Source organism: Colletes latitarsis, chromosome 9, assembly GCF_051014445.1.
Source record: "Colletes latitarsis isolate SP2378_abdomen chromosome 9, iyColLati1, whole genome shotgun sequence".
NCBI classification, from domain to species: Eukaryota; Metazoa; Arthropoda; class Insecta; order Hymenoptera; family Colletidae; genus Colletes; species Colletes latitarsis.
The window spans coordinates 28,858,927-28,878,853 of NC_135142.1; the positions used below are offsets into that span (position 1 = coordinate 28,858,927).

General features: G+C 48.0%; 1 protein-coding gene across 13 annotated transcripts in view; it reads left to right on the forward strand.

The window, feature by feature from the left end:
• The window catches only part of Shot (dystonin-like protein short stop), a 66,947-nt gene that overhangs the window by 43,229 nt on the left and 3,791 nt on the right, over positions 1 to 19,927 (forward strand). For 8 of the 13 annotated variants that reach the window (XM_076773126.1, XM_076773123.1, XM_076773129.1 and 5 more), the window contains 18 exons: positions 55 to 908; positions 1,067 to 1,356; positions 1,448 to 2,491; positions 2,554 to 3,031; positions 3,116 to 3,285; positions 3,348 to 6,991; positions 7,276 to 7,287; positions 8,000 to 10,127; positions 10,203 to 10,450; positions 11,311 to 11,385; positions 12,200 to 12,371; positions 12,520 to 12,637; positions 12,713 to 12,942; positions 13,030 to 13,147; positions 14,412 to 14,474; positions 15,870 to 16,021; positions 19,274 to 19,436; positions 19,538 to 19,675. In XM_076773126.1, the coding sequence (XP_076629241.1) occupies positions 55 to 908; positions 1,067 to 1,356; positions 1,448 to 2,491; positions 2,554 to 3,031; positions 3,116 to 3,285; positions 3,348 to 6,991; positions 7,276 to 7,287; positions 8,000 to 10,127; positions 10,203 to 10,450; positions 11,311 to 11,385; positions 12,200 to 12,371; positions 12,520 to 12,637; positions 12,713 to 12,942; positions 13,030 to 13,147; positions 14,412 to 14,474; positions 15,870 to 16,021; positions 19,274 to 19,436; positions 19,538 to 19,675 (10,097 nt within the window). Of the gene's footprint in view, positions 1 to 54; positions 909 to 1,066; positions 1,357 to 1,447; positions 2,492 to 2,553; positions 3,032 to 3,115; positions 3,286 to 3,347; positions 6,992 to 7,275; positions 7,288 to 7,999; positions 10,128 to 10,202; positions 10,451 to 11,310; positions 11,386 to 12,199; positions 12,372 to 12,519; positions 12,638 to 12,712; positions 12,943 to 13,029; positions 13,148 to 14,411; positions 14,475 to 15,869; positions 16,022 to 17,187; positions 17,295 to 19,273; positions 19,437 to 19,537; positions 19,676 to 19,927 lie in introns of all 13 variants that reach the window. The other 5 variants (XM_076773131.1, XM_076773134.1, XM_076773135.1 and 2 more) reach the window with 3 other exon arrangements.

Here is a 19,927-nt window from a genome sequence, read left to right on the forward strand (position 1 = left end):
TTTCTCTTGGAGGTTGTGACTAGGTAAGAATGAATTTGAATTATTTGTTTGCAGGAACATTCAGCGACCAGCGAGTTTGCAGAAAGAGCGGTTGGAAGAACAACAGAGGGATCAGCGTCTTCTTCAAGCAGACTTGGACAGTCATCGTTTGAGCGTGGAAGCAGTTGCAGGCAGTGCACGGGATCTGCTCACGAACTCGAACAACACACGAATCGCGAAGCGTATCGAGGGCAAGTTGAAAGACGTTCAGGTCAGGTTTGAGAAGCTGATGGACAAGTCGCTGCGCCGGGGTGAATTCCTCGATGAAATCGCGCAGGCCCTTGGAGACTTTTTGGTCGAGACCACCAAGTTCGACAGTTGGTATGCTCAAATGATCGAGGCATTGGAGTCGAGGGACTTGAACAAACTAGACGTAGCCGAGTACGAGAGCAAAATGGAGTCTCTGATAGATAAGCGAGAGTATCAACGAGCTAGTTTCGAAGAGCTAATTCGCAACGGAAAGAACTTGATTTCGAAGAAGGATGTCACGGACGTCGCTCTGATCAGAGACAAGATCAAGGCTCTCGAGTCTCAGTGGAAGGACGTGAACAATTTGATCGACGAGAAACTACGGCTGAGCAGCTCAAGAGCGAAACAGCTTTTCGCGTACGAGAAGCTTCGCGATCAGGTTATCGATTGGTTAACACGCACCGAGAACAAGGTTCAGGGCCTCGAACCTGTAGCTGTCGACTTGGAGAAGTTAAAGAGACAGGCTGACGAATTGAAACCTGTGCAGAAAGAGTACCGTGATTATGGTAACACCGTAGATAAAGTGAACGATCTTGGAATCGCTTACGATGGTTTGCTGAAGGAACGAACCGAGAGCCCAACTCGACGTCGTGGTAGTACCAGTCCAACTAAGAGACCAGGTATATATTATAATGACTGTCATTTCCGTTAGACAATTCCATTACTGTCTAATCGCTCGATAGCATTCTCTCTACGGTCCGTCTCTTCATACCTTGACGATCATTACGACTCTATCACCAGCACAGTTCGCTCAACTCTCACACATTTTTTTTTGTAGTACGACGAATGTCACAAGACGGTCGCTCACCATCTCCCGCTAAATTGTATGCAGCTCAAAGTCCGGTCTCTCCAGGTGGTAGCAGCGGATTCAGTAGCCGCCGTTCCAGTCAAGACGGTTTTCATCTCGAGGACTTGTCGCCTGTTCAACAACAGCTTTCTGAGATCAACAATAGGTACGGATTGTTGGGCGTGCGCTTGACCGACCGGCAAACAGAATTGGACTCTGTGAGAGACGAACTCAAGAGACACGTGGATAACCTGAAGACCCTGTCCCAGTTCTTGGAAAAGGTAACGTGTATCTTGCGAGATAGAGTCCTACATCGGATAGGAAAATGTTTATTATCTGTATCAATGCACTTTTTCCTTTTTATTGTTGCAGATTCAGCGACAAATACCGAAAGAGTGTATACCGAGCACGAAAGAGGAGGCGGACAAGACGGCGAAACAGATCAAGATCGTGATCGAAGAAATGTACGAAAAACAATCGTTGCTGGACACTACTAGGACTCAAGTGCGTGATTTGGTCAGACGTAAGAAAGGAGCACACGGTGTGGACAGACTAAACGATGAGATGGAAGATGTAACCAGCCGATGGAGATCGTTCAGCGAACGCTGTAAGGATAGAATAAAGTTCCTGGACGACGTGAAGGACTTCTACGATACATCGGAGGGCCTGGTATCGTGGCTTGGGTCGAAAGAAAAAATGTTGAGCGCGTTGGGTCCTATATCGGCCGATCCTAGAATGGTTGCTAGTCAGGTACAGCAGGTTCAAGTTTTGCGGGAAGAATTCCGTACTCAGCAGCCTCAATTAGATCACTTGGTGCAAGTTGGAGAGAGTATTCTCGGGGTGATAGGAACTGATTCCACGGATGGTCAGAGAACTAGTGCGAAGTTAAAATCTATTTTGGACAAGTGGACGGACCAGTTGTCCAGACTCGACGAGAGGGCACAAAGTTTGGGAGACGCAGTTGACACCAGTCGCGAGTTCGATGCAAGTTTGAACCGTTTGCGCGACGCTCTGCAAGGAATCTCGGACAATCTGGACGAATTGACCCTCGAAAAGGACCCGGAGGATCAGCTGCGGAAAATCGAGAATCTCGAGAGACAATTGGAAGGCCAAAGACCTTTGTTGGCCGACGCCGAAGCAGCGGGTGAACAGCTCTGCGAAGTATTAAGCGATCCGGCCTCAAAATCCGAGATTCATGGAAAATTAGCTGCCGTTGGTAAACTTTACACTAACCTTCAAAAGAAATTGGACCACAAGAAAGCTGAGATCGAGGGTAACTTACGAGATGGAAGACAGTTCGAGGCCTCCTGCACTAAAACCTTGGGTTGGCTTGCCGATGAGCTTGGAAACATGTCTGAGAAATTGTTGGTATCCGCTGACCGAGACATCTTGCAGCAGCAACTCGATCATCATGAGGTAAGATGATTGTTTTACTGATTTTTTAAGTGTCTTTATCGTTTGTGCTTCCGTTTTTTCAGCCGATATATAGAAACGTAATGGGTAAAGAACACGAGGTCATCATGCTGCTGAACAAGGGACGTGACATGCTTACACGTTCTCAGAAAGTTGAGAATCGATCTCTGCAACGTGACTTGGACAAAATGCACTCGCAGTGGGATCGTTTGAAAAAGGACATGCTCGATAGGCACACGAAGTTGCAGACTTGCGCGGAACACTGCAAGAAGTATTACAAAGCGCAAGATTCGTTCTTACCCTGGCTTCGACAAGCCGAAGATAGACTCGAGTGTTTGAAACCAGCTTCCTTCAAACGCAAGGATATTGAAAAACAACTCAAAGAACTTTCGTCGTTCAGAAATGAGGTTTGGAAACATTCCGGGGAGTTCGAGAACAATAAGACCCTTGGTGAAACGTTCCTCGGGGCTTGTGACATTGATAAACAAAACGTCAAAAATGAACTTGGTGCCATGAAGACTAGATGGGACAAGCTGAACAATGGTAAACTTTTTCTTGAGTTTATATTAAAGGTTAATTGAAATTATGTTAAATCAATATGTCTAAATGAATTGATCGATGTTGCAGATCTACTGACAAGAACACAATCCTTGGAAGATACTGCGCGACATTTGATGGACTTCAATGAAAATTTGCGAGATTTGCGACACGGCTTGCAGCGTTGCGAGGACAAATTGGCATCTCACGACGCTCTCGGTGGAGCGGCTAAAGATCCGAAACTTCTCGATAGGATAAAGGTATACAATTATGGCAACCATTTGTCGGTTTCAATGCTTAAAGGCGATGTCTTTTGTTTCAGAGTTTACGAGAAGAGACGACAAACTTGAAGAAACCTCTGCAATGCGTGAAACAGCAAGCCAATGACTTGGCGAACAAAGCTGGTGAACAAGGTGTCGATGCGACGCACTTGCAGGATGAGGTAGACAATCTGACGGATCGAATCAACGACCTGCAAGCGAAGTTGGACGACAGATGCAACGAATTGCAAAGTGCAGCTACCGCTGTCGCGCAATTCAATGATCACGTGAAATCGATAGGTCAACAGGTCTCCAGTCTCGAGAAGGAATTGGATTCAATGAGAGCACCGGGAAGAGAAATTAAAATTGTACGATCTCAGATAGAGGAAACAACGAAAGTGATCAGCAAGGTCAACCGATTGTACGAGGAAGTCACCGATCTAGAAAGCCTCGGCGAACGTTTGGTCGATTATGGTTTCGCGGCTGACGCCGTAGCTACCAGAGAGCAGGTTGCTGGCTTGAAACGACAGATCGGAAAACTCGATGATCGTTCTCGAGACCGCCACGACGAACTTACCGCAACACTCGACAAGCTGCAAGAATTTTATCAGGCGCACACCACCGTGATCTCAGAGATCGACGAAGCAAACGAACAGTTTAGGAGGTTCAGGCCTGTTGGGTCAGAAGTAGAATCTATAAAAGCACAACAGGAGGACTTCAGACTTCTAAAACTCCACAAGATAGAACCATTGGCCCGTGCCGTCGAAGATTGCAACTCGCTTGGCCAGGGTTTGATTCAGACTGCCGGTCGCGACGTTAATACCAGCAATATCGAAAAGGATGTCGACAAGATGAACGACAAGTGGAACGACCTGAAAGATAGGTTGAACGAGCGGGATAGAAGATTGGATGTGGGACTTCTTCAGTCGGGTAAATTCCAGGAGGCTCTGGACGGGCTGGAGAAATGGTTAACGGACACGGAGGAAATGGTCTCCAATCAGAAACCACCGTCTTCGGATTACAAGGTGGTCAAGGCACAATTGCAGGAGCAGAAGTTCTTGAAAAAGATGCTGATGGACCGGCAAAACTCGATGTCGTCTTTGTACAACATGGGCCAAGAGGTAGCGGCTGGAGCAGATCCTAAGGAACGAAAAATGATTGAGAAGCAGTTGAAAGAATTGGTAGGAAGATTTGACAACCTAACGGAAAGTGCTGCAGAGAGAATGGAAGCGCTCGAACAAGCAATGGGCGTAGCTAAACAATTCCAGGACAAATTGGTCCCACTGGCAATCTGGTTGGACAAAACGGAGAAACGCGTTAGGGACATGGAACTGGTACCAACGGACGAGGAGAAGATTCAGCAACGCGTTACGGAACACGACGCTCTTCACGAAGACATTCTGTCGAGGAAGCCTGACTTCAGCGAGCTCACCGAAATAGCTAGTCAATTGATGGCCCTTGTAGGCGAGGATGAGGCTAGCGCGCTGGCTGACAAATTACAAGACGCGGCTAACAGATACGCAGCTTTGGTGGAACGGTCGGAGGCACTCGGTGGATTATTGCAGAGATCCAGACAAGGCTTGCGTCATTTGGTTCTGAGCTATCAAGAACTCCAGGCCTGGATGGAGAGCATGGAGATAAGGTTATCGAAGTATCGGGTCTTGGCAGTTCACACGGAGAAGCTTCTCCAGCAGATGGAAGATCTTGCCGATCTGACCGAAGAAGTCTCAACGCGACAGACCGAGGTAGACAGTACCACCGATGCAGGCTTGGAACTAATGAAACACATCTCCAGCGACGAAGCCCTACAACTGAAGGACAAGCTCGATTCCCTGCAACGACGATTCAACGATTTGGTCAGCCGTGGTTCAGATCTACTGAAACACGCGCAAGAGTCTCTGCCGCTGGTCCAACAGTTCCATGATAATCACAATCGGCTGATGGACTGGATGCAGGCCGCGGAATCCGCTCTGCAATCCGCGGAGCCTCGCGAGGACGAGATCGTGCGTTTGGAAATGGAAATATCCGAGTACAGACCAGTCTTGGACAAGATCAATGCCGTTGGACCGCAGCTGTCTCAGCTGTCACCGGGCGAGGGTGCAGCGACCATAGAGGGCTTGGTCACTAGGGACAATAGACGATTCGATGCCATCGCGGAACAGATCCAACGAAAGGCCGAGAGGATTCAGCTGAGCAAGCAGCGTTCTCTGGAAGTTATTGGCGACATCGACGATTTACTGGAGTGGTTCCGCGAAGTGGATAATCAATTGCGTGAGGCGGAACCACCGAGCAGCGAGCCCGAGATCATCAGGGTGCAGCTGAAGGAGCACAAAGCACTGAACGATGACATATCCAGTCAGAAAGGTCGCGTCAGGGACGTGATATCGACAGCGAAGAAAGTGATACGCGAGAACGGCCATCACGAGGACACCTCGACCATCAGAGAAAAGATGGAGGACCTCCGCGAGACCATGGAGATCGTGTCTGGCCTCTCAGCGGATAGACTAGGAGCTCTGGAGCAAGCATTACCACTGGCCGAGCATCTCCGCGATACCCACATCGGTTTGGTCAGCTGGCTCGAGGAGGCCGAACAACAGGTCGCCATGCTCCCTATGCCCGCCTTGAGGCCCGACCTGATCGCTGCTCAACAAGACAAGAACGAGCTCCTGTTGCAGAGCATCAACGAGCACAAACCCTTGGTCGAGAAGCTGAACAAGACTGGCGAGGCACTGCTGAAGCTCTGCAACGAGGAAGAAGGTATCAAGATACAGGACATCCTGGAAGCAGACACTGCTCGATACGCAGCCCTCAGAGCCGAGCTACGAAGTCGACAGCAAACTCTCGAGCAAGCGTTGCAGGAGTCTTCTCAATTCTCGGACAAACTGGAGGGTATGTTGCGCGCTCTTTCCTCCACGGCGGACCAGGTACACGGCGCAGAACCGATCAGCGCTCATCCTGGTCGCCTGAGGGACCAGATGGAGGAGAATTCGGGCCTGGTGGACGAACTGGCCCAAAGGTCGGAGGCGTACGCGGCCGTCAGACGCGCCGCGGACGACGTGATCAGCAAGGCGGGCAACAGAGCCGATCCAGCCGTGAAGGACATCAAACGGAAGCTCGAGAAACTGAACAAACTATGGAGCGACGTGCAGAAAGCCACCAACGAGCGAGGACACACGCTAGACGATGCCCTGACGATAGCAGAGAAGTTCTGGTCCGAGCTGAACGGCGTGATGTCGACTCTGCGAGAGCTGCAAGATGCTCTCGCTGGTCAGGCGCCACCAGCCGCTCAGCCGGCCGCCATTCAACAGCAACAGGTCGCCCTGCAAGAAATCAGACACGAGATCGACCAGACCAAACCGGACGTGGAGCAGGTTCGCGTTTCCGGCCACGAGCTGATGGGTCTCTGCGGCGAACCGGACAAACCCGAGGTCAGGAAGCACATCGAGGACCTGGAGCAAACCTGGGACAACGTCACCGCCCTCTACGCCAGACGCGAGGAGAATTTGATCGACGCGATGGAGAAGGCCATGGAGTTCCACGAAACGCTGCAGAACCTTCTGGAGTTCTTGCAGGAGGCCGAGGAGAAGTTCGCCCGCATGGGTCCGCTGGGCAGCGACATCGACGAAGTTAAGAAACAGATCAAACAATTGGCCAATTTCAAAGCGGAAGTAGATCCTCACATGGTCAAGGTCGAAGCCCTGAACAGGTAACCAAACACGGTTCTTTGCCTCCCGCTCCATTTGCGTTCTTTTTTTTCCATTTTATTATTTTTTTTTTTTCAATCGAATTCCGGAGAAGCTCCGGAACCGTCGATCACGGTCTCTTACCCCCCACCGAAGTGTTCCACGCGTGTATAATCTTATTTGTCTCCTTTGCGCGGTGTCCATTTGTACAGTAACATTTAGCAAGAATTTATACCTCTTCTGAGCAAAAACAGCGAGATTCTAATCCCAACTTTTGTTTTTTACGCGCCGGTTCCTGAACGCATAGGAGTCTGACAAGGCAAGTCAACCCTCTCTCTGTGTTGTAGCTGTAGTTAGAGCATGGCTTACATTTATTCTTTATCGTACTTCGATCGCACCGGGTACATAATAATCCCCGGTGATAACCGAATGTGGACCACCCTTTAATCTCGTAATCACCGTAACAACCGTAATACCCCCTTTGCTCGCGGTCAAATAATCGAAATCCTTAACTTTCTTTCTCTCTGTGATGGTTGGAGTTGTTCGAACAGAGTGTTCTTGTCGTCGGAGGTTCGTTGTATTTGCCTGCCTGTCTGCCTGGCTCGTGACGTGCCTGTTCTACTTACATACACAAACATGTCACATCGTAGGTATTTAGAGACTCGAGAATGGACGAGAGTCGCAACGTTTTCCTCTCACAGTTGGATTAAAACCGAGACGGGAAATAACGATCGCTCCAGGTCGTCGATCGACTATCCTCCATTTCTGGTTTCTGGCTCCATCCGTCGAACGACCTCGCGCGATCAAAATTTTCTGCCTCGACCATAGTTCTGTCATTCCTTTCCCGTAGATTCGTCGACCCTGTGTTCATTCTGACTAAACATCGAATTAAACGTACGTGTCCTAAGTAACGGCCGTACCATTTATTTACAAGCATCTCCCCATGGTGTACGCTTTCTCACATTCGGGCGTACAGATCGTATCGAAGGATCCGTGCGAATCGTTTCCAACGTTCTCCCGTGACGTTTCAGACAAGCCGCCGAATTGACGGAAAGGACATCGTCGGAGCAAGCAGCCGCCATCAAAGAGCCGCTCGGCGCCGTGAACAAACGATGGGACGGATTGCTCAGAGGCCTGGTCGAAAGGCAGAGACTCCTGGAGAACGCTCTGTTGCGGTTAGGACAATTCCAGCACGCGCTGGACGAGCTCCTGGTATGGATCGAGAAGACGGACGACACTCTGGACAATTTGAAAGCGGTGGCTGGCGATCCACAAGTGATCGAAGTGGAACTGGCCAAGCTGAAGGTGTTGGTGAACGATATTCAAGCTCACCAGACGAGCGTCGACACGCTGAACGATGCTGGTAGACAGCTGATCGAAGACGGGAAGGGAACAGCGGAAGCGTCGACGACGGCTGAGAAGTTGGGTACTTTGAACCGTCGTTGGCGCGATCTGCTTCAACGCGCAGCCGATCGTCAACGAGAGCTGGAAGACGCTCTCAGGGAGGCGCAGTCCTTCACGGCGGAGATCCAGGATCTTCTGTCTTGGCTCGGCGACGTAGACAACACCATAGTGGCTTCCAAACCGGTGGGAGGACTTCCGGAAACGGCCTCGGAACAGCTAGAGCGATTCATGGAAGTCTACAACGAGTTGGAGCAGAATCGGCCAAAGGTCGAGACGGTTCTTCAGCAGGGTCAGGAGTATCTGAAGCGAGCCGACTCGCACAGCGCCGGAGGACTGAACCACAATTTGAAAACCTTGAAACAACGCTGGGACAACGTTACGGCTCGAGCCAGCGACAAGAAGATCAAGCTGGAGATCGCGCTGAAGGAAGCCACGGAGTTCCACGACGCGCTCCAGGCATTCGTTGACTGGCTGACCAACGCGGAGAAGATTTTGACCAACCTGAAACCCGTATCGAGAGTGATGGAGACCATCCTTGGCCAAATAGAGGAACACAAGTCTTTCCAGAAGGATGTAGGAGTTCATCGCGAGACGATGCTGAATCTCGACAAGAAGGGAACTCATCTGAAGTACTTCTCCCAGAAACAAGACGTAATTCTGATAAAGAACTTGCTGATAAGCGTGCAACACAGGTGGGAGAGGGTAGTGTCCAAGTCTGCTGAGAGAACGAGGGGTTTGGATCACGGTTACAAGGAGGCCAGAGAGTTCCACGACGCTTGGTCAAGCCTGATGAACTGGCTCGACGAGACTGAGAAAACTTTGGACGAAGTTGCGGCTGACGGTGGTCTCGGTGGAAACGATCCCGAGAGAATAAAGACGCGACTGAACAAACACCGCGAATTACAGAAGGCGTTAAGCGCGAAACAGGGCACCTATGACACTACCATGAAGAACGGTAAGACGTTGAAGGATAAGGCCCCCAAGAGCGACGAGTTCGCTCTGAAGGAACTCTTGAACGAATTGAAGAACAAGTGGACCACCGTTTGCGGCAAGTGCGTAGACAGGCAGAGGAAGCTCGAGGAGGCTCTGCTCTTCTCTGGACAGTTCAAGGATGCCATTCAAGCGTTGCTCGAGTGGCTCAGCAAGTCCGAGAAACAACTGGCGAACACCGGACCTCTTCACGGCGACTTGGACACCGTGGTGAACTTGGTCGAGCAACACAAGACCTTCGAGAAGGATTTAGAGTCTCGAGCCTCTCAGATGGAGTCTGTTATCAAAACCGGTCGAGAGTTGCTCGGCAAAGCGACGCCCGAGGACGCATCCGCCATTGGATCTCAGCTGGCCGAACTGAACGACCTCTGGAACACGGTGTCCCGATTGTCCTCCGAGAAGACAGACCGTCTCGAGGACGCGCTGAGAGAAGCGGAACGTTTGCATAAGGCGGTCCACGTGCTTCTCGAATGGCTGAGCGACGCCGAAATGAAGCTGAGGTTCGCTGGACAGCTGCCGGAGGACGAACAGGAGAGTAGGAATCAGTTGATGGAACACGAGAAGTTCTTGCGCGAACTGCGTACCAAAGAAATGGAGAAAAATCAGACTTTGGAACTGGCTCACGCAATTCTCGCGAAAGCTCACCCGGACGGCGTTCTGGTCATCAGACACTGGATCACGATCATTCAATCTAGGTGGGATGAAGTGGCCACCTGGGCTCACCAGAGGAATCAGAGATTGGAGAACCACATGAGAGGACTTCAGGTAAGGCATTAAAAAGTTCAGGAAGAATACAGAAGTTTACATCACATGGTACTTATGTTTTGTTGCATCTTGCAGGACCTAGACAATCTCTTGGAAGAGCTGCTCTCGTGGCTGGAAGGTCTGGAGAATACCCTGAACGCGCTCGAGGCCGAGCCTCTGCCGGACGACAAGGCTACGTTGGAGATGCTGATAGCGGATCACAGAGAATTCATGGAGAACACTAGTCGAAGGCAGAACGAGGTCGATCGCGTTTGCAAAGCTAGACAGATCAAACCAGTCAAAGACACAAAGAAGATGTCGAAGGCTAAGTCACCCGCGCCGACGTACGTTTACATTCTTTTCTATTCTCTTGTCCTGGTCCCCAACATCTTCTTTTAGCAAGTTGTCGCGGGTGGAACGCCAAGGATCGCGCTCGTCGGAAAATCATCGTTCCTCCGAGGTAGACGGAATCGTTAGCGAACGATACTCGCCTGCATTTGCTTCTCGAATTCCCGGTTTACCATTCGTCGACCGTATTCTCTTGTTTCATAGTTTTGTTTTCCGTTTGCGTGAGCTTTGGCGTATTGGAAGTCACACTTGCCCGTGCATGTTGCGTTTCATACCGATCTTTTTTTTTTATTTTTTTGTTCTTTTTCTGCGTGAAAAGTTTTCGTTAAAGATCGATCGTGGACGTCTGCAAGGGCAACTACAGCGACAGAAAGGTTCGTCGTCGAAGGATACGGGTCTCTTCGTCTATGCTGTTGACTTACACGCTCCGTCGAAGTCTATTCGGTTTATTTTGTAGCAGTGTTTTCAAGGGTGAATACGACAAAGTGAATGCGCGTTGTAGGCAGCATGGTAGAGAGTAACTTTTGGATTCGAGTATTAAAAGTCAAATGGAACGCGTTCACGGCGTACAGAAAACAGGAAACTTTAGTCAGAATTTTTTAATTACGTCTGCAATTCACTTTCTCATCGATATTGTAAATTCTTTGTGACGGAGTTTGCGAAACGTCCTGTAGTAAGTACAGAGAATAGCATAGCGACCTATTCTCCTTCCTGTTTTCTCCGTTTGCTCGTTTTGTAAGGAGCCTAAGGACCGATCGCTGACTTGGGACACGGCGATCGGTGCACGAAAAGCGTGAATTTCGTCACGCGATGTCTGGTAGAAGTGTCGAGTGATGTGACGCATGTTCCTGTTTAGCCGAGCCAGCCCGGGCCGTGAGAGAACGCCAGATTCGTTGCCGCACATTGGCCCACGCTTCCCACCCAAAGGAAGGTTCGTCACACACATCCACACTTCGATTCTCTGCTTGTTCATGCTCTGCTTTCAACCCTAACACACATCAGTATTTTGGTTTTTGCTTGCAGTTAAATCGGTTACATCGATCATATTATTGAACAATAGTTTAGATTCTCCTTCGTTTCTTCTTTTCTGATTCTTCGGTACTTTTCGTTCGTCTCGTTTCACAAAAGAAATAGTGTAACCATAGTTTTGAACGACCGAGTCCGTTAACTCTAGAAAGACCAAAGGTGGGGAGCTCGTCGAGCCCACCTAGTCGGAGGATCTTTAAAATATGCTATTTCTCACGTGCATTCATTTTAGCTTATAGCTTTAAGATTGATGTTTAAGAATCGGTTTTCATTTAAGGAGATTAATAATAAAAGAAAGTCGTAGGGAAGAGCCTATTCGTATCAACGTGGAAGTTGCAGATGACCTCAGTCTAATCTTTCATACATTAATAAATATTGTTGCTGTAAATACATATTCTTCATTTATAACAACTTATTGGAATGTTTGTTAAAACATGAATAGACGAGGGATCATATAAATGTTTTAGAAAATATTGGGGAAGAAGTTAGAAACCAATTACAATAGAAAAAGTTTATATAAGATGGCTAACGTAGGTGGGTTCGATAAGCTTCCCCATAGTTTTTAACGTGACCCTTTGTGCCTAGGTCTTTGTAGGGTTAAGCACGACCAATGATCCTCTTCGTCATTCATTTGCTTTCTTTGCTTCTTCTGCTTGGTTTATGTGATACTACGTAATCGTAAAGAGAGAAAAATTGTCATTTCTTGTCTTCGTGTACAGCAAAGGCGCCGAACCGGAGTTCCGTAGCCCGAGGGTGAAGCTTCTCTGGGACCGGTGGAGACACGTGTGGATGTTGGCCTGGGAACGCCAACGCAGACTTCAGGACAAGTACAATTACATTCAGGAATTAGACCGTGTCGCGAACTTCAGCTGGGAGGACTGGCGTAAGAGGGTAAGGGGTGTCAATAACTAATAACACTGGTCAACAAATTTTAAACAGTAGTTTGTATTCCTTACAATTAAGTTATCTATGATAGAAGATCTATTTCATTCAAGTACGCGTAGTCTTCATGGAATTAAAACTAATGCAATTGTCGTAGTTCCTGAAATTCATGAATCACAAGAAGTCCAGGTTGACAGACCTCTTCAGGAAGATGGACAAGAACAACGACGGTCTGATTCCGCGCGATGACTTCATTCAAGGAATCATGAACACCAGTTAGTTTCTTCCTCTTTTTGCCACCGTGTATACTGTTCCGAAGTTCAAATAATACCTCTAACGTTTCTTGGTAGAATTTGAGACTTCACGGTTAGAAATGGGAGCAGTCGCGGATTTGTTTGATCGCCACGGGGAAGGACTGATCGACTGGAAAGAGTTCATTGCTGCCCTGAGACCCGACTGGGAGGAGCGCAGAACATACAACGACACGGATAAGATCCACGACGAGGTGAAACGGTTGGTGATGCTCTGCACTTGTCGCCAGAAATTCCGTGTGTTCCAAGTTGGCGAAGGAAAATACAGGGTATGCAAGCAGAGTTCAGAGAATAGTTTTTGTTTCCCTAGAGTGTCGCAGGTGGAAGTTTCTCTGACGCGAGTTTTTACGTTTTAGTTCGGAGACAGTCAAAAATTGCGACTGGTTCGAATTTTACGATCCACCGTGATGGTACGAGTCGGTGGTGGATGGGTAGCCTTGGACGAATTTCTATTAAAAAATGACCCTTGCCGCGGTGAGTATTTATCCCATAAATTCGCTCTATCTTTTTCTCTCTGTTCCGTTACCGTCGAATTATTCTGTCGGAATCGATGATTTTGTACGACAAATATTCGAGTAATACGACTCTCGCGGCTATAAAATTTCCTTCGACCGTTCCGACTCGTCCCTGTCTGCCTTGAACGCGACACAGATCGACCGGATCTCGATCAAGAACGATATTACTTCATTCTTTCCTGGCCCCCTCTCTTCTCCCTATCCAAAGAGGCAGCTAAACGCGTTTATGTTTCTTTCACCGAATTAGAGACGCGTGTGGGTTTGAATCGACTGTTTTTTTTTCCTTTTTTTGGAATTGTGCGTTCGAACTAACGTTGCGTGCTTTTTACCTTGAGTTCTGCCAGAGTTTGTGTTATATTCGTTCCCCCTGTCCGGTACTAAATCATACTCGTTCGCTTCCCGCTGCCTCGGGAATATTTCGTGTCCGCACTTTCATTCGCGTAACATCTCCATACTAAAATTCATTCGCTAAAAAAAAAAATTCTCTCATTAACCAAACCCTTCGTCGTGTCTCTTCGTGCAAGACCGCGCGAGCATATGTTTCATGTATCGCATTTTCGTTGGTGCATTCACGTACGTGTACGATCTCAGCTCCTGAGGTACGAAATGTGAGCGTGACTAATATTATTAACCGACCTTTCACGATTTTTAACATACGTGTATGTACATAAGCAGAAGAAGAACAAGAAGAAAGCGTGCGCTCGTTATACTTGTTGGTCTCCGCTTCGCGCGTATCTTACCTGCGTATTTGCTAGGTTTCGTGTTGGCTTTGTTACTAACGTTAAACGAACCATTGCGTTCCACGAGCGAATCAGGTTTTTGAATACGCTGCTCGGAATTAAATAAAAATGTCCCTATTGCAAATTGAAATATTGTTATATCGTAAGAAAGCTCGTGGAACGCTATCGTTCGCTCGAATACCATAGCGAATAGAGTATCTTGGTACTTTAGGAGACTCCGTATCGCTTGTCATTAGTCTAACGTCAATTGTCCGATCCTCTGCCACTCCCTGGTTTCTCCCAAAACATAATTGTCTCCGTCTGGTTCCATCGAAACATCTCGTTTTATTGCGCACAACTTTGGTGACGTACCTCTCCGACATCACGTGTATTCTTTTAATTGCGCATCGAGTTTATGAATATTGCATGCCTTCGTAAAACTTACAAAAAAAAAAAGAAAAAGGACCATCACTAAACTCCTAAAATCGTGATTAACTCGTCAAGTTTTTCTAATGCCGATACCGGACCCTAACAAACCGGAACAACATGAGGGTTGGTGTCCGCTCGGTGAGAATATTTTTATATGGGAATAATTGCGACTCGTGGCCCGTACGAGCACTACTCGAGATACCTTTAATTGTCGATGAAACAACGTTTTGCAGTAACGCGATAGAAGCAAGGATCAAGATCGCGCTGGCCACGAAGTCGACGTTTTCGTATATCCTGCATGATTATACGTATCTGTACGTGTACATACGTTTGCTTCCTTGCAACGAGTTTCGAGTCTTGTGTATCTTAGTTCGTTTCGCGTGTTTGTCGTGCAGAACTCTTGCGTGTGCGTGCGTGTACGTGTGTGTATAAAGTGGCATGCAATACCGATTACCTAATTTTGAGTGTACCGTAACAAAACAACTATAAATCGTACTCGCGTAGTCTGTTGTTGCGTTTTATCTGGTCAATTAGTACAGTCATATTTGCCCCTCGGATCATTTCCCATTTCATTGTTCGGCGAAACGACGAGATTTGTTTCCCGAATGTCGTCCCCTTGAGTTACCAACCTTTATCGAAACCACGTTCGACGCGGTGTTTGTTCCCCCCCGATTCAGCGTCGTCGAAAGTCTAAATCGCAAAGCGAACTCGTTGAACGCTGTATTCGAGGAAGAGATATTTTTCAACACGTTAAAACTAGTCGACGGCTAGACTTTCGACGCCGATGTTCGCATGTCACCACCCTCCACGTGTTATTCGAATCTTTTCCGCGATATTAAGCGTAATTAACGGGAAATGAACGCCGAGTAATCGACGATAAATCGACTCTTGCCTTCCTCGCGTCTCTTATTTCGTTCCGAGAATTATGCAACGCGAGTAGAAAATCACAGCGGTATCTACGACACCTGATCGACACTACGTTTGTCTATTCTTATTATTCTTTGATCCTTAATTGAATCTGCAACTCTTACCGAACAAACGATCTATAATACACTGTATTTTTTTTCTCTTTGTTTTCCACCGTACACTCGCACACAAACATACCGTGTACGCCGCTGCCATCGCTCTAATAACTGTCGCCTACTATCGCTGCTACTATTACTTGTTGCTGTTATCCGTATACTCTATCTTTTTTACTCTTTCTATCTGCGCAAATCGCGTTAAATCACGGGAAACCTGGCTGTCGACAACGCCGCTGCAAATAACCCGTATTTCGTCGCTTATACTTTCTATTAACTACCTTCGATATGTATCTCCTGTTCTCTAAATCTTTCCGCTAAAAAAAAATTACATAAACTGTATTTTCTTTTTTTTTTTTATTTCCCCCCTAATTTCTGTGTTACTATTTCTCATTTTCTCTCTCTGTCTTTCTATCTGTAAAATATTTATCTGTACTTTGCCCCCTAAAATCCCGGCATACATGTCCTGTAACGGCTTCCTTCTAACTTGCGTGCACGCAACACACCACTGTAGCCAAGGGAAGAACGAATATCGAGCTGCGAGAGCAATTCATACTGGCGGACGGTGTCAGCCAGACAATGACGGCGTTCAGATCGAAGCCGAGCCCGACCTCGACGTTGCAGCGTACGCAAATCTCATCCGCGAATGCCGGACCGATCACCAAGGTAACGTCACCATACTCTCCGTCCCGGTCGATGGATCGTGAACGCGGGTCCTCCTCAGCATCTGGACACGTTCGCGTTCACGATCCATCCAGGGACATTGACTTACTTCGTTTATCTCTATTTGCACACTCTCTGTCGCGTGTATCTATTCCGCGAGACACGATGCAAACTGGATCGCTGGATCGTTCGTTGATCCATTCGATATGTTCTCTGGATCGAACAGGAATCTCTCTGGGAGACCCTCCTTCGGCAGTTGCAAGTTCAATCGATCGAAAGTTGCAGAGTATCGTTTTGTATTTTCGGTTATACGAGATGAAGGATACCTAATGTGTGGGGTCCAGAGCCTGCCTTGGACTCCTTGACTCCCACACTGGAAACAGCGATAGCAATTTTTGGTCGTTAGAATTTCCAATTGCATCGGGTGGTCCCCGAGTGCGTTCGATCTCGAGACAAAGTAATATCAAGTTTATCAGAGGATGATTCGGAGGTTCCCTGGTTCGATGATCCCCGATTCTCTTTCTCTTTGGTCTTGCCCACCCGGTCGAAGTCTTGATCGTGCTCGCTCGTTCGAGGTAAGTACTGACCGCCTTGAGAGGGCAACCGGCCGCTCTGACATTTATTTTCTTTATCCTCCGCATGCGAGCATGTCAGCTTAGAGACGGTAGCAGTCGTCGCACACCTAGAGCTACCGTAGACCGCCCACGCACCTCGAGGTAGTCGCTTCAGTCACCCTTCTCTCCGAATCGGTTCCAACCCCCCAAGTTCCCTTTCAGTTTTCAGCCTCGTCCACCCCACTCAAAACGTCCTGGCCCCACCCGCCCAGCCCACCCAGCCACGCTGATATGCGTCTTCGAATCGGAATATCAAGGTCGTGCCGTGAATCGATCCCTTGGCGTATCGCCCGGGGGAATAGTACCTCACCTCAGGAGATGCGATTTCACGAGATTCTCTCTCTCCCCCCCTATCTATCACTCTTACTATTTTCTATTTGTCTATTTTCTGTCGTCGGCTCGAGCGACCCCTCGGGATCCTCGCGTCCCGATAATCGGTCTGTCGATCGGTCGAGGCCTTCAGCGTTCGCTCGATCGACGGACGAACGGGAGAGAAGAACGGTTCGCCACGTACGACCCGGTGGTACATTCCTAAACTTTTCGTTTGTGGTGTAGCGGAGGAGTTTATGAGCCAGCTGACGCCGATATTTGAGAGTTTGAGGCAAAAGGAGGACCTCCCGTGCTCGTATCCCCTCCACATGCACGCCCCCTCTTATCATTGGGTAAATAAGAACTCTATTCTCTGATTTCTGCTGTCGTTGGTGTGACACACGGTGTACCCGATAATCTTATCGTGTATTCTGTTACGTTTCTCACAATCTTTCTGTTCTCGTTTTTGTTGGTTTTCATGTTTTTTATTTTTCTTCCTGTTCTTTTTTTTTTTTTTCTTTTTTTCTTTTGGTTTTTGCCTCTCGAGTGCGCTTACGTTCCGCTGCATCGTGCGACGACCGACGGAACGCGTCTCTGTTGCTCGTTGCCCACGACGACCGACCACCGTATCGATCTCGCGATCCTGCGATCCCACATAGATCTTTGTCTTTGAGTTTGCGCTGCTGCTGTCGCTGCCGTTGCCCTCAGCATCCCCGCCGCTCGTCTGCCGTTCTCGATTATCGCAATGCCAGTAACGCGTGTCCGCGAACGGGACACCCCCGTCGACATAGCATAGCTTTCATCGACGATCATGCATGCGGTAGAAGTAGATTGCGTAGCTCGACGACTGGCAATTATGTTCTCACGGTTTAGGTGCGTCTGGATCCATCGAATCACCCTCCCCCGCGCGTCCAACGCGCTGCACTGGAAAGGGGTAACTCTACGTTTTCTCATAATATACTTCATCTCGATCATCGATCACTATTTTGCATAAAAATTTCGGAATTTAGACCGTGGGAACGTCACTTTAGGTTGGTGCACACGCAATTTCTTGACCAAAAATCTTATCAGACTGATACTTCCCTAACTCTAGTTACGTTTACAAACAAATGCAACAGAAACATAATTATAGAAACCTTAATTGGACCTTAAACACCCAGGATGTCCACGTCGTTAGTATTTATTTTGCATCGGTAGTCGCTATACTCGTTAAAAGTCTCTGGAGCGTGACTTTTATCGAGGTGTTGTATGAAAACTATCAAACGAAGATGAATGTACTATGTTTGCGGCATCATAATAAAGTAATATTACATATTATATATTTACAGGAATATCCTGTATCGTTTATATGCCTGAAGAAGTTCAGTGTGCACCAACCTAATCTAATATTGAACGGCGCATGTTTCGCGCGTCCCCGTTCCCGTTTCCGTTCGCCGCGTCGCCGAACGTTCCGTCGAGTCCTCCCCCGTCAGTAGCTTCCGGGTTATTCTTTTTCGTTTCCACGTCCGTCAGCCTGATTTTTATTGGATGCCTCTGAACGATTTCCCCCTCCCCCGTAGAACGAACCGGGATTTTTGTAGCAAGGTTCGAACGAACGATCGGTACCCTGTAGACGCAAACGCAGACACGTCGATGTCGATGGCGTCTAGAAAGGGTGTCGAGCGTTTCGAACGGGCGATTCTCTCGCGAGACGTAACGCGATTCGCGTGCCGCGGATACGGTGTAATACTGTATCGATATGTGCATAACGATCTCCTGTATTGCTGTATTGGTGCGTGCATAGTGGCGTTGATCGGAGATACTTCGAATCACCATAAGCTACTCTATCTCTCCCAACTTCCTCTGGTAAGTTTGCATGGATCTTTGTTTTTTTTTAGACGTATAATCGCTCTCTTCGTCAACGGTGGTCTATTCTTTTATTTTTTTTATTTCTCGACGCTCTTGTTTTTCGTCGATCGATCGATCGGTTTCTAGTTCGCATCGGTGGCGTTGAAAGGTTGTAAACGAACGACCGAGCAGCACCCGCGAAATTGCCAAGTTTTCTCGCGCGATACCGCCCGAAAGGATCGCGCGGCTGAAGGGATTTTTTTTTTACAAATACCAATAATTAATGTTTTTTTTTTTTTTTAAATTAAATTTGCTTCCTTCCGCCCCGCGATTCGGCGCGTATCGCTTGTAACTAACAGCATCGACGCGCCGCATTAGCGCGTCGACCGTTCGAAGAACTCTTGCTGTTTGTCTATCTGTTTGTTTGCCTATCTGTCTCTACACGCATTTCTCTGTACCGATTTCCATCGTTTCGTTTACTCGAGCCAAGATTTCTGTCGCGTAGGTGAGAGAACGAAGCGCTCGAAGCGTTCCTATGGGACAATCCAGAGCGTCGCGCTCCTCTTTGAGCGCCGGGACGCCGGACAGCCTGAGCGACAACGAGAGTTCCTTCAGAATTGGCTCCGCCAGGAAGACCAGCACACCCTACAGAAGCACCATCACGCCCGGTCAGTTGCTTTCTTATCATCGATCGCAAATAAAATTAGCTCCTTATTGAATTTATGAATTCCCTTTGCCAAGCAATTCCTTAATACGAATGTTATTGTAGGCGGTAGTCGTCCATCGAGCAGACCAGCATCGAGACCAGCGTCCAGACCGACCAGCAGACCTGGAAGCAGGCCCGCCTCCAGACAGGGTAGCAAACCCCCGAGTCGCTACGGTTCCACTCAGTCGCTCGACAGCACTGGTAGGGAATTAGTCTGAACTTCGTCTGCTTCTACTTTCTACCCTTTTCAATCTGGAGACTTAAATTTTGATTAATAAAGTACGGGACACAGTCAAAAATATCAAGAGGTACCTTCTGTGAAACATTCCAAGGTTTTAATGTATCCCAAAAGGGAGCCGATTTCAATTATATTTTATTTCATACTCTATAGAACCTCAATTACAAAGTCTCGTTCACATAGACAAACACGGTTGTCTACATGTAAATAATTGT